Source organism: Lissotriton vulgaris, chromosome 3_1 (genome assembly GCF_964263255.1).
Source record: "Lissotriton vulgaris chromosome 3_1, aLisVul1.2, whole genome shotgun sequence".
NCBI classification, from domain to species: Eukaryota; Metazoa; Chordata; class Amphibia; order Caudata; family Salamandridae; genus Lissotriton; species Lissotriton vulgaris.
In genome coordinates this window covers 996,672,741-996,687,785 of record NC_141689.1, presented here as the reverse complement: position 1 = coordinate 996,687,785, position 15,045 = coordinate 996,672,741, and the positions used below count along the sequence as shown (strand labels likewise).

The following is a 15,045-nucleotide window of genomic DNA, read 5'->3' as shown; positions in this document are numbered from 1 at the left end:
ATTGCCCAATGTGGGACCGTTAGTAAAATATTTCCTTGGCGGAGACAGTCGGGGCTCCACCAGTGGAGACATCATGCTTCGTCTGACTCTAAATAGAGTGGGTGCACCAACAGTTTGCCTGATAAGGTTCACTGTCATGTTTGTGGCAGAATATCCTGTCTTTCGAAATCTAGATTACCATCTTAGTATTAGAAAAAGTGTGTTGACATAAAGTGGGTAGAAGCCACCATTGCAATATGAGTCTCAGCAGTGGCAAACATTGACCTGACTCCACCAATGCTGCTCTAAATGAATCACACTGTCAGCACCAACATTATTTTTGAACTACATTTTGTAATCAGTCCGGTTCCAAAACGTTGGTGTTGCACCTAACTTGGAACACTAAATGATTGCCAGTTCACCTTAATGAACAAGTCTCTCATGGTTCTCATCTTGATTTATACTGAGCTTAGCAATCTGCTTCATATCAGCTAGGGAGACCACCTCACTGTAAGACCTGGAACTCTACATCTCAGGCAATCACCTTCACATCCTCAAACCAGGAAGGACCTTAATACCTGGCTCTTAAACTGAACTGCAGAAGACCCCCCTTTGCAACCCTTATGTGTGAATAGCTGCATTCTATAAGAACCCTGATTAATTGATTGATTCCAAATTGTTCCAAACACTTTTTCCTGTCTTGGGCCATCTTGTGTCAACTTCGTATATTCTCTGTAAATCAATTTCTAATTACTTTTTCAGGGAACATATTTCCAGTTATTCAAAGAGGCTACTCTTCCTCCTACATCTGTATTTAGTACTTAGTCATTATTCTCTGTGCTAGTGTAGATTTCTTTCAGTTATTACAAAGCTGTTAGTCAAGCTTGTGGCCATGTCTGCAATATCATTGTTTTATTGAGTTGTTTTGCCAGAATAAATACAAATATTGAAAATAGCCAATAAGGAAAAACATATCTGCCCTAACAGATACATATTAACAAAACAATTTAAGTTAAAGAGAGAAGAAAAATGCCAACAATCAAGCAATGTAAACAACAATTACAGGCAAAGCATAGTGATTGTTGTGAAAGGGAAGAAAGGAAAGTTAATCTTTAAAAAAGCATATTCAATAAAATTTACATGGTAATATATTAAACAAGAAAAGAAGATACCTAATATAGCGAGCTTAACCATTGGTTCAAAAGGTGGAAATTGAACAGTAGAGATAATTCATAAAATTTACATATCAAGTACATGTATAGTAAAGTGCTGTGCCATTCAAAGAAATCATATCAACTAATAACTAGGGACATCCCAGTAAACAACACAATTGCTAAATTTGCTTCACAAGCTTTTCTAAAAGTAAAACGAGTGTTTATTAATCATGGCATACTTTATCTTATACCATTTTTGTAGTAATGGTAATTGAAATTGCAGAACAAATACAGTAAAATGATGAGACGATATAGAAAATACTTTTCTATACTATCCCACTGTGCCAAGCCTTTCCTATAACAGTGGGGAGAGGAGTTGACCTAATGGCTAGGGCAGTCAACCCCGAGTCTGGGGAACTGGGTTCAAGTCCGGCAATGATGCTGAACATCCTGTGATCTGGGCAAATCACTTAATCTCCCCATGCCTAACAAAAATGAATGTGTCCTCATGTAACACAACTGGTGCTATGTAAAGCGCTCTGATACCCGTTACCTTCAGGTCAATTTCACGCTATATAACACTGATCATTAAATCAAATACTTGAGAGGATATGGTCAATAGAAGGCACTGCAAACATATATGATCCCAGTCACCAACAGCTGATTTTAATTAAGGGCAAAAAAGCTGCAGATATGTCTGTCTTAGACAAGCTGGAGCCCAAAGTAAGTGGTAATGTTTGAAATATTGGGTTTGGCATAGATTAGAACTCATCTTCTGATACAACCATATTGAATACAACTCGTCAGGCTGCCAAAGTTTCCATATAAACTGGAGGGTCCATCTGATGTAAAATTAGGTATCCGTTATAAGTACATTTAATCTCCCAGGCATGATACATTAATACTTGAGCAATTTACAGAACGTAACTGCAAATAGTTATAGAAATAATTGTGATTTGAAGTTGTGAGCTGCATCTCCAAAAATGATGTAAAATGACAATTCACATTCAGCTAACCTAATATTTTGACACATTCATGTCCTGTAACATACTAGCATTAGTCAAAAATAGGTGAATAATTATGCCAATCTTATCTATTTATATTCTTATGAAAAGAATTTAAAATGAAGCACAAATAAAATATATTCTGTAATATTGGGTTTCTACAGCTTGAGCTTTTGAGATTAGAAGCAAAGTCTTTGCAAATATATTCTTCAGAGTTTAGAAGTGGCCTGCAATCAATAAGTGGCAAATTGACAAAACAATTCTATTTCTACAAAAAACCTTACCATCCTACAGTAATTTCATGATAGAGGATCTTACATCTTGAAAAAATACCCTAGAAAAAGACCATTGATTAGATTTAAATAACAATGAAAAATTCGAAGTTACAACTTTCTTCATTCAGTTAATTCGTCCAACAAGGATAAGAGGTACTGTGGCCAAGTGTCAAGTTGTCTACTTGTAATTCAGACCATATAATTCATTAACATCAGATAGCACCCACATCACATGGTGTTTCACAGGGAGATTAAGAGATTGGCTGAAAATGCATCAGGAATACATGATTACTACCATTCAAATAAAAAATCTCAGTTCTTTCTAATTTCATTTATATCCATGAGTTTTTCCGAACTCAGAATCAAGCACAATCAGAAAATGATCACATCTAGGCTCTCAAGATAAGTCAAAGTTTGTCTGCACATATTTTAAACTATGTGTCTCGCATTAAGAGTTGAACGTAGTCCTCAACATTTTGTGTTCTCCTACACATTTCAGGACCATTTTAATATAGGTTAACATACCAGCCTTCATTTCATAGAACAATATATGTTTACATCCTTGTTAGCTTATTATTCTTTGAATAGCGTTTATCCTTTTTTGTGCATTGCTAACTGTCATGTCAGTTAATTTCATTTGCACCTTGCATTATTTTCAGAGCGGACTATTGTGTATAGGTTTTCTAATGTGTTTTCTTTCAGATTTATGAGCTTTCATGTATTGATGGATTTGACAGAACAATGTTGTTGCTAGTTAAGATCTTACATAGTGTAGCAATATTTTGAATATCACTTTATCTTTGCTTTTAAACAAAGACCAAATACATGCATCTCTTTGTAATTTTGCCTTTTTCTCTTTTATCCAGGATCAATATCAGTTCTGCTATCGAGCCGCATTGGAGTACCTTGGCAGCTTTGATCACTATGCAACGTAAAAGCGCTGATTTGTCCTGGATTTTTACTGCAGGCCCTTTAAGATCCCAAGAGCCTCTTCTGAGCCATACTGTGTGCTTGGGAAGTACTTCTTAACTCCTAGCTAAAGACCAATTAGTGGGAATATATATTGAAAAAAACTATTCCAGGTGGACCAAGAAATCTGAGTGTAAAAACGTTACCTGAAAAATGATAAACGAATCCTGACCGGTGAGGCATCTGATGGATTTAATTTACAGACACCTCAAGGATTCAGCATTGGTTGGAATTTAAAAAAATGAGAATGGGAAGGGCTTGCAAAGAACCATCACCTTGAGTGGGGTTGCACGGACTGTTGCAGTCTGCTAGACAGTGTGGCAATCCAGCGCAAGATCCTTACATTCCCACCCTTTGTCAAAATCAAACAGAAACACACAGACTTCTGGCTTCAGCAACAACTCTTCCCACCATAAACAATCATGTTACCCCTTGGTAAAAGGAGGAGCAAATGTGTAAAAAGAAAGTCCTTGCTTTAGTTTTTTAGTATTGTAAAGATACTGCTGACCTGTGCTTCATTTCTAACTGTGTAAACTTATTTTCCTTTTTTAACGAGAGTTTATCATTCAATGAAGTGAATAAAAACAGAAAAGATTGCATAACTGTTCATATTTTTTTGTTTCCAAAATGTAGATTTTTTTAAGCTGTAGAACTGTTACATGTAATACCTTGCTGTAGAAATGTTTAAAAAAAATCTAAATGAAGCACATTTTCTGTGCGGGCCAATACTTTGTCTACAGTACCACATTTATTTTATTTGATATTGCTCTTGCGGTTTTGTTTAGGATTTTTCTTTTCTAAGGGAATTTACCATTGCAAGCATTCACTTGGTCAATGTGGGATTTTTTATTTCCATTCTGTTCTGTTTCGGAATCAACAGGGAGGCGCAAAGTATAAAGCTGCTGCTAGCGTATATGTATATAAATATATGATATATCTCAGTTCTTCCATGATTTGAATTTGTTGGTGTGCTTGGGAGGTTTACATCTGATCCCTCATTTTTAAAATCATTGCATTTCCAGGCTTCAGAGCATTATTTTATTCTTATGAATGTTGTTGACATTGTCTATTCTGAAGGGGAAAGAGGAATGCACATCCGTGAATAAATCTCAACCTGAGCGTAATTGCTCATACTCAGTAGACATAAGTACACACACACACATATACACTCAACCATATCATCCGGGATTAAGGTGTCCTCTGCAGTCTAGTTTTTAGACACTTCAGTGCAATAACTAAGCATATTCTTAACTATAGGAGGTGTGCATGTGTCGTGGGTAAGGGAGGGGGGAAGTCGGCAGTGCATTTCCCCTAAAGAGGGGAGAATGTTGTAATATAGTAACTGTCGAGCTGTTAAAAAATGCAATCATGTATTGTCTATACTACGTGCTATGAAATGTACATTTTATGATATGTCAAAGGGGCAAAGCCAAACTCATGTTGCTCTGTTAGCTCAACATAATTTTGCGATGTAACTACGTTATTTGAAAATGCTAGTTTGTTTTTTATTTTGCATTTCGAGTGCCTTATATTTAAAGCCTATTTTAATAGCATTTCTTTAAGCGTTGTTCTTTCCATATCTACATTTATATATTGCATTACTGATTTTTCTTTTCATATCCAAAATTCCATTTTACCTTTGCAGCCTATGTGCAAATTCTTCAGTTTAGTATTATGCATTCCCATTCTTTTTTTTCCAGAAATGCTAGCAAGCGCTGGCCCAGAAGAGAGAAAAAAAGTATTGAGCATTCAGGTCCTTAATCTCTTCAAATCTCAAATAGAAAGCAAAGCTACGCTTTGTTTATCATTATCCCTTGAAGTCCAACATACCCTCTAGGGTGTAACTATAAGTGTGATAGCTCACAGCAAAATAAATTTGGTGTCTTGTTTTAGTGACTGGTGCTTCATTTGTTTCAGCGAAGGTACTTTCACCATGGAATTAGGTTTTCAATATTTGGAAACAATCCCTACTGACAGCACAAAGTATTTCACAAGGCACTTTATGGGAAGCCATTTAAAGTGGCATTGGCTTCTGTGATGCCTTGCCCCATTTAATGAATTAACTATTAAAGGAGGTGTTTGCAAAGACAAGCATGGGGCGATGCAGGTATATTTTGATTACGGCAGCAGCATTTTCTGTTTTCCTTACTTGTTTTCTCACCTTGTAAGAAGTTTGTTGGAACGACCATCTGTTAAACTAGAGCACTTTTGTAAATATAAAAAAAATCTAATAAATAAAAAAACAGGAATAATAGAAGTATTATAGGAGGCTACCTCAGACCAGGATTCTAAACCAACTTCAACACCAGGTGCGATTGTGTACTAAGTGTTTCTTCCTTTTCATTAAGTATTTTCATTTGTGTCAATAAAAAATCCTATTAAAGTGCCAGATACTTAGTGCAGTGATGATCTTATTTCATGTGTTTCTCGTAGCCAAATAAAGAAAGTAAGATTTGTATTGTTTAAACACATCATGTTGGACCTGGTAGTCTGGAGATTAGCGCCCTCCATTGCTGAGTGAGGGGAGCTCTCTCATCACAATAAAGTTCTGTAGATTCGTAAATCTGAACAGGTTAACAAATGCGAGCGTGCCAGAGTTCTAGAACCCATGGGTGAGGACCAGATGACTCCATGAGCATCAGTGATGTGCATTCCACTTTCTTTGTTCTTTCTGTTTACTCATGCTATGTCTTCAATAACAAAACATATGTATGCCATTTAATCAACAATTCACAAAACCATTCAGAAACAAAATTGGTTTTGTAAGCATTATTGTTAAGGTGCTATTATTTACCTATCTGTGTAGTTATGTATAATTTTGTAATTAGTTACATGGGGGGAACAAAATATATATAAAAATTATTTGTACAGAAAACGTCATTTTATCTCTTTTTTTTAATGATGTGCATGGTTAGACAAATGGAGAGGATGTTTGGGAAGGGGGGCTCTCAAGGGAGATTTGCACTTTCTATACCTTTGTACTATGCACTGCCCTATTGATTCAACACCCAATAATGTTATTACTTGAACCCATCTGTAAAATCTGCTTATGAAATTCACTTGTGTGTATGTAAATAACACAGAGCATTTAAAAAGAACAACAAAGTCTGAAATTTAAAATAAAAAGAATGCAGCTTTCTTTTACTTTCTCTATTTTTCTTTTCACTTATGCCCTGGTACTCCAGCAGATATCAGACGGCTGCCAATTCCATGGTTATTCATCCTTTCTGTGGCTTTGCCATCTCAGCTTGGAGTGTCTTTACAAAGATGATAAAAGTTGTGTTATTTGCTCTCATTTTGGATGCATAGACTGAAAAAAAATCACAAAAAACATGTAAAATGGCTTGTTAAACAAATACAATTACCTCTGATCAGTAGTGCGCGTAAATGTTTTACAAGATGAAAGGCGTGCTTTTTATTTTCTTACTTCATTAAGTTGGTGGCGAAAGAGGTCTGTCTGGAAACCAGTTCTTTGCTGACACAAGTTCCATTTGTTACAAATGAATTCTAATAAAAATGTCAGTGTTATGCAGTCCTGGTTGTCTTTTCTTAAACCACAGTTTTGCAGGTTAGTGTTTTTAGGGCACAAAGTCTAACAATTTCCATCAAAGACTCTTTTCTCGAAAATAAGCATATTCATTAATTAATGGCCTTATTCACAAATTATTTTAAACGCCAAAGTAAATGTCTTCTGAAAATTACTTAATCATGAATCACAAAATCAGGATTAGTGCACATTTGACCAACATATGGAACTCAGACTTTAGTTTGAAGTGGAATTTCCGAAAACACTAGGTGTAAGAGTAGTGATGAGGATGAGTGTATATCAGAAGTGATGGAGCAGGGTTTTCTGTATCTTAAAATTTGAGTGTAATCATTAAATAACTCCTGCCATTGTTAGTGTGAACTTTTGTTCATCAATAAGGAGAAGTTAAAAGGAGTAATATTCTACAACAATTCCATATTACCGCTAACATCATTAAAGTCTGTAGTACAGTCAATAAACAGAATTTTTGTGGAAGTTAAAGTGTTTTATTAATCCATTTCTTACATTTTAATATTTATTCAATAAGTATTATTCTTTTAAACATAAGAAATTATTATAATCCAATAACCGATATTTTAATATAAGAAAGAATACAATGTTGGTGAAAATTATTGTTAAAATTTTAATAGTGCAACAAGCGTGTTCCATACATAACTTTCCCTACTCCTAATTAGATTAAGAATATAATAAAATAAGGTGTCTTTTTAGAAACCCAATAAGGAGTTCTGATGAGAGAATAAAATACATAAGCTTGAATTTCATTTCTGAAGATAAGTTAAGCTGGAAAGCATTCTCGGCTATAAATCAGCGGGCATCTAATAAAATAGGAATAGCCTCAAATGTAACCTCATAGTGAGCTATGGTCTCAAGAACCCCAGAGAAGAATCTCCAGAAAATGTTAACGAAATCTGTATTACCTACTCTAGAAACATACTAATATAAGCAAGATTAATTGCAAATTGAAACAAGTATTACATTCTTATTTCACAACATACAATAGAATTTCAGTAAACCCTTTAGAGTGGGTAAACGCTTCAGTTTCTCATGTCTTCAACAAGTCCTTGAAAAGATAATTCATCCACATTTTGTGGTTCAGACAGTTTTTCACATGAATCATCCTTCATGATGTCGCCTCTCATCATTGTGAGAACCTCACTATCATTTGTCGAATACAAAACAAATGCATATTCACTAATTAACAGAAGGCTTCTACAAAGTTACAGCATCAGCAGCAAAAGAGAAAAATAACTTTTGCGAAACAACAGCTCAGCGTGAAAAACAGGCCTGTCAATATTAGTGTATAATTTGCAGTTAATATGGCATCAACAGTTTGGGCTAACTTAAGTCAATACATTATGTTACTTTAATGCTTGCAATCTCTAGGTATGGCTACCCACTACAAAATTTGTATTTATCACATGTATTTTATTTTGCATGGACTTGGGCACTTTTTAATTAAATGTGTTTTCATTTCTAATATTGAGAAATTTGCACCAGCAACCTCCCCCCTCTAATGGTTAGTATAACCATCACAATTTCCCACAAATAAATCTTCCCTCCTTACTATGTCATTAATTTTATTCTTCAGAGTTTAAACTTCCTTCAGCTTCTTGTATTCCCTATTCATTCTTTCATTTTTATTTCTTGTCTCCTTTGCCTTTCTCTTTCTCTGTTTTCTTTCTTGTTAGTTAACATGTAAGTTTTTTATATAAAATGTATAAGAATATGAAATAGATGCCAGTAATCAATATAGGGTTAAATACAACCTTAAAAACTCCTCTCCCTACAGTTGCAAAATCAATTGCTCATATCAGAAGCTCTTTTGTCAAAAGTTCCTAACACACTAGTAGTCTCTAAGGTTTCTTATTTATGTCTCAGAACAGAAAGGTTCTTTGCGATTTATGCCATTATCTTATTCTCTTCAGGAATCTATGAACAGCAATGTTGAGCCGGTGAACATTTTACAGACTCCACCTTTTTCTGCCACACATATATCTCAAGCTAATTGAGCTAGCATTGATCTAATAGGTCCTAATTTAGGGTTAACTGCTAACAAAGTGCCAGATGTGCTTGTAGCCAGCGTATCTACTACAGTAGAGAGCTTTCTGATCATTCAAAACTACTCCTACTGCTGGAATGATTGTCCCTAAAATATGTCGTACCAATTGTGCCCCATCAATGGTACTATGTGTGTGTCTGTTAGATGAAGTCATTATTAAAGGATCTATACTATTTACATTATATGAAATAATAGAGCTAAATAGCAAACACCTTCCCAGTTAGCAGATAATTGGAAATATGCATTCAGTCCACAACCAAAATAGACTTCAGGAATAACTGCTGTTTCCCCTGCAATATTTGAACAGGCCATCCAAGAACTTACATTTTTTGTTCAAAGCTACTTTTTCCAATGTGTCTCTTCCTACACTGATTTCTCCTTTTGTAAAAAGTTTTGCTTTTTGTCGTCTATCTATTTGGATGTAATATTTTCTTCTTGTTTTCATCTTTCTCTTTCTTCCAAACATTTTTTAAGACAGCTTCCTCTTTATTTGCCTTATGAAACATCAACTCTTCTTTCTTCTAATGGCAAAATAGATTTCTATTCCAGTGGTCCCATCAGACATGTCTGATTCCCTTTGCATGTCTTAACAGTGTCTATTTTTGTAGGTGATGAACAAAATACCATGCAGCCAACATATACTTAGCTTGTGAATGATGGTACATTCTTTTCTAAAGGGAACTTTAGAAAGAATCATGTCATAGTTAGAAAAATAATACTCAAAATGTTTTTGTCTATAAAACAACCTAAGTAATATAATACATGTGACTGCATATTAAAGTGGAATGTGATAATAAGTCACTGCCTTTGCAGTTGAAGAAAGTAAATGCATGCAAACATTGCAATCTTTTAAGTCTAAAGGTTGGATGTATTCCTGTGCTAATCTAGAATTAATAGTAGTTGTGAATTCTTTTTTTGAAATATCTTTAAATGATGCTTTTAATCACCTTTCATCTATTGTGTATGTAGTTGATGTTGTTGCAAGTGTAGCTCTAAGTGTTTCTGTCTCTTAGGTTAAACTTGTACCACATAGACAACAACAATTGAAAAAAGGGTCTGAGGGCAAGTTTAACGACTAACCAGGTACACGCCCCGAACCATATTTCAAAACACCAAATTGTACCTAGGAGTCAGGAGAATGAGTTATTCACCATTGACCACAATACAAATACCATACAGATAACACCCGTGGGAACACACCATGCAAACTTTTATGTAATACTGGCCGAGTTAGGGCTCAGGGACGTATGGAAAAAATTCCCATCAGAAGCCACACTGTACTGCCCTCTTTTGCATCATTTGGGTTCTCCTCGCCCAGGAGACAAAACAAAACGGCCGGTCAGATGTTACCGTGACCGATTGTAGTTGAAAAGAAATGTGAGAGGGAAGTAATACATGATTTTCAAGTGTTTAAATGGCAACTGGGAAAAGCAGTGTGAAGTGAGAGAAGTGAAATAGTGAGGGGTTGTAAAATTAGGTGAACTGGGTAGAGGTAGACAATGTATTAGTATCTCCCAGTCCCTAAGGCTAAAAGACAAGTGCAAATGCGGGTTTGAAATAATATCCACACTCAGTAGTGGTCAACATGTTTCTGCATATAAAGAAAAGAGTTTCCATGCATTCTTCAGGACCTGTTGTTTCAAAAACTACTGCTTTTCGTGAAAAATAATTAAAAGATATCACCTGAGAAATCCAGGTTGTGTGCTCAACCACGTACTGTTATCGCACCGTACCGAGGACATGGAATCCACAGGAAAAACAAGGACAACCCATAAATGATGGTTGAGGCGCTTCACCCCACCTGGCTGCGGCTCAGGTATGAGGAGCACCGCTCTGTCCGTCGGTGTCTCCCGACAGTCATCCAGACAGCTTTTCCCAGTTGCCATTTAAACACTTGAAAATCATGTATTACTTCCCTCTCACATTTCTTTTCATCTACAATCGGTCACGGTAACATCTGACCGGCCGTTTTGTTTTGTCTCCTGGGCGAGGAGAACCCAAATGATGCAAAAGAGGGCAGTACAGTGTGGCTTCTGATGGGAATTTTTTCCATACGTCCCTGAGCCCTAACTCGGCCAGTATTACATAAAAGTTTGCATGGTGTGTTCCCACGGGTGTTATCTGTATGGTATTTGTATTGTGGTCCATGGTGAATAACCCATTCTCCTGACTCCTAGGTACAATTTGGTTTTTTAAACTTGTACCAACCAAAGAAATTACAAACGCTAACATAACAACTATTAATGTGACAACATCACTACTCTACACTTAGCCTTGGTAAAGATACACATGTTTGTTTACAGTCAGACATTTAGTAGATTATGGAAGTAAGCATATTCACAATTCTGAGTTGATTTCTACTAGTGCGAAATGAGTAAAACATTCAATGGTTAACATATTTCATTCAGCTTATGTACACTAGTCTTATTTAGGCTTCAAGTTCAATTTTTATTATGTTTTGGAACTCCGTGGAGGTCCACATAAAAGAATATACACAATACAAAAATCCATTCCATACCAAAAAGACAGTGTACAACAATTTACCGCAATAGAAAATAATTCATTGATACATACTTCATAAGCAAGCCATCAATAAATAGCTAAAAAACATTTAAAAAAGTTAAAAATGTTAAAACAGAATCTTTCATTTGGGGGGTTATGTAAGGCAAGCATAAAAGAATTGGCATTTAAGATACCCATTTGCAAGCATATTTGCCTTAACCACTTACGGTGAAATGGACGCAGCACTAGACATATAAAAAGTACATGCATTCGATCTTGAGTGGACAAGTGACAAAGGTGGCAGATTGCAGGGACTCCGTACCATCTAGACAAAAGATTATTTAGGGGTAACAAGTCCTGCCACAAGAGAAACCAAAATCTCCGGACGCCATGAGGCAAATTCCAGGCGACATAGGGTTGCACAAATTTCCTTGCAAATGAGTCGGTGAGGGGATTAACACCTTTCTTAACAAGGATAGAGGCACTGTCCAACCTGAAGCTAAGGTCCCAGGAGGCCTGTTTCAAGAGAGACTTTAACTGAGCTGCAGATAAGGAAAAGAGGGTACTCTCCTCCAACTGCAGAAGCGAAACAGCCTTTCTAAAATTTTTAACAATTAGGGAGTATTCTCTTAAACTTCCCAATAATTCCGCCTTCATAAGGTTTCTCATAGTCCCCGCTTCTCCTCTGGCTAAGCTTGCGACCCAACGCACTGCAGCTGCCAGGCCCTGCACCCAACTGCTGCACAGGCCAAACTCAAGTATACAAGCGGCCACTGTGCAAGCGGAATTAATGGAGGTTGCGCCTCTTAATAATTTTCCTTCTACCACATTTAAAAAATACCAATGCCTTAGGTCAACCAGTTCCAATCCATACAGGAGGGTAGACGGGATTTTTGCCCTGAAGACCTCCAATAAATAAGAGAAGTGTCTTTTCCCCATTGCCGAGTATAATGCATTTAAGCTTCTCCCGTGGGATAAGGCTTTCCGGGCATTATTATCAATATGGGGCTTATCACTTAAAGTGTCTGATATTAATTTTCCTAAGAAGACATAACTCTTTACCACCTCAAGTTTGTCACCTCCCACAGACCAGACAAAGCTCTCATACTTATGTTTTTCCTGCCTGAAATACACATAATTTTACTCTTTGCTACATTTATTATTAGAAAATGAGTTTCTGCATACAAATGTAAAGCATGGAGGCATTTGGCGAGTCCTTTAGGCATAAGGTCCATTATTAAAATATCATCCGCATATAACAGGCACGAAATAGGCTTTCCACCCAATACTGGGGCTATACCGTCACAAGAGGAGAGTGAGACAGGTAAATCTGCAATATACAGAGAGAAAAGCAGTGGAGCGAGGAGGCAACCCTGCTTAAGACCGTTAATTGAAGGAATGATCTTAGATTATCCGCTTTCTCCACCTTGAAGAACTTGACACCATGTGTCTGTATGCAGGGCCTGGACCATATCTAACAATTGAGGGGGCATACCCAGAGCAGATAGCTTTCTCCACAGCAAAGGGCGATCAACCTTATCGAATGCTGTGGAGAAGTCTATAAAAGCCACATACACTCTTCCGCCACGTACCCTTATGTATTTATCAGCAATAATCTGAAGGGCGGAGAGGTTGTCCAGGGTTCCATGCCCCTTGCGGAAGCCTGTTTGTTCTAGTGGCAAAATGTGATTTAGAACCACCCAATCATTAATTAAAGACAACAAGCATTTAGAGAAAACTTTCCCAATAGCGTCTAAGAGGGCTATTTGTCGATAATTATTGAGCAGGTTTCTATCACCCTTTTTGAACAAGGGCACCAGAATGCTCCCCTTCCAAGATGATGGGATAATCTTTTTAATGAAGCAAATTCTAAATAATGGGAATAGGATTTTATTCCAAGATACTGGATCTTGTTTCAGGACTGATATCGGGAGTTCATCCGGTCCCATAGCTCCTGAGGGACGCATATCCTTAATAGCCAATTCTATGGATGATTCGGAAGGGGACTCTATTGAGAGATTGCTATCTTCACCAATTCCCCTAAGTTCCACCCGCAGGTCATTCCTAGCATATACATTTGTGATGTAGTCTACCCAGGTTTGTTCCGAGATAGGGATTGGGAGGAGACTCACTCTTGTACCACAACCCTCTCCAATGAGAGACCAAAACTGTCTAGATTTTCCTTGGACAGCGGCCTCCCGCAAACCTATCCATAGGGAATCCTCCTTTTTTGATTTTTTTCTTAACCCTACTTCTCCTTCTTTTGAGGAGAGCTATTTTCTGATATCTCTCTGCTGATCTACATAGATATTGCTCCCTCCCCAACTTATTGATTTCCTTATTGAGGGTAATAACTGCTTTAGGGAAGGAGATCTTTCTTATAGTTAAATTCGATTTTTTTACTGCAGAGATAATCTCCTTCATAAAAGCCTCAAAAGAGCTTAGTTCCAACCCCTGCCAATTATCTAAATTAATTAAAGTTTTTTCAAGGATAGGCTCCAAACCCTTCATGGCTTTAACCCCTTCCATGTTGGGCCGATTTTGCTCGTGTGCTAGGCTTTTAAAGAATCAATGGCTTTATGACAGCCCCCAGCCGTCATGAGCACACGAGCACCGTGATGCATGACGTATGGGGGCCGTCATCAGCATGGAAGGGGTTAAAGTCCCAAAAACATCTGCCTGTTTTCTTTTGAAAGGAGACCACATCACCATTAAGCGACCAAGGGTCAGATTTAGGAGGATCTACTGAAAGTGTTATCGTAATCACATTATGGTCACTGAAGGTTGACTCTACAACTACCAAGTCCCTTAAAAGAGAGAAGATACAGTGATCAACGATTACATAGTCCAAAATTGATTTACTTCGGGAGGAGCTATGTGTATAATTTGCGGGGACATCAGACGGGAGTCTACCATTAGCTATTAACCCCTCCGTAATGTACAATTCTTCCAACAGTAGTTTACCCCGTTTATTTGTTTTAATATTTCCTGGAAAGAGGGCTTGGGGAATCAACAAAGCCTCCTCTTTGGCTTTATTTCTAAATAGCTCTAGGCTAAGGTTGGAAACTTTGCAATTAAAATCTCCCACTAACAGAAAGTGGGGGGAAGGAACTGTCTCCTTGATTTGTTTAATAAAAACAAAAACTTGTTTTAATAAAATATTAAAACAATCGTCTGGCGGTATATAGGCATTTGTTATCACAAAGGGGTTCTTTTTTTCCACGTTATCTAGACTAGAAAGAGTCACTGCCTGGAAAAGATTACTGGGGTCTACGTAGTGGGAGAAATTCCTCTTTATTCTATTATTCAGAAGGCACGCAATTCCCCCTTTTGCATGTCCTCTGCTGGAAGGGGAGGCTGCCGCTTCCAACACAAAGTAATCTCTCCCTACATTCAATTTGTCAACACACCAGGTTTCCTGGATGCAAATTACACTGGCATTCAAAGAAAAGAGGTACTGTATTTTTCAGGATTGTTGTTAATGCCGGCGGCATTCCAGGAAAGAACAGTGAAGGAGCTGCTAAAGGTGGGAAAACAATTTTGGGTTGTCTGTCAC

At 37.0% G+C, this 15,045-nt stretch overlaps 1 protein-coding gene across 21 annotated transcripts in view; it reads left to right on the top strand.

Moving 5' to 3' along the window:
• PTPRD (protein tyrosine phosphatase receptor type D) overlaps positions 1 to 6,909 on the top strand; it is a 2,576,377-nt gene extending 2,569,468 nt beyond the window's left edge. For all 21 annotated transcript variants that reach the window (XM_086961360.1, XM_086961371.1, XM_086961369.1 and 18 more), the window contains one exon: positions 3,279 to 6,909. In XM_086961360.1, coding sequence (XP_086817486.1) covers positions 3,279 to 3,347 — 69 coding nt within the window. In that variant the 3' untranslated portion in view covers positions 3,348 to 6,909. The remainder of the gene's footprint in view (positions 1 to 3,278) is intronic.
• The last annotated feature ends 8,136 nt before the right edge of the window (positions 6,910 to 15,045 follow it).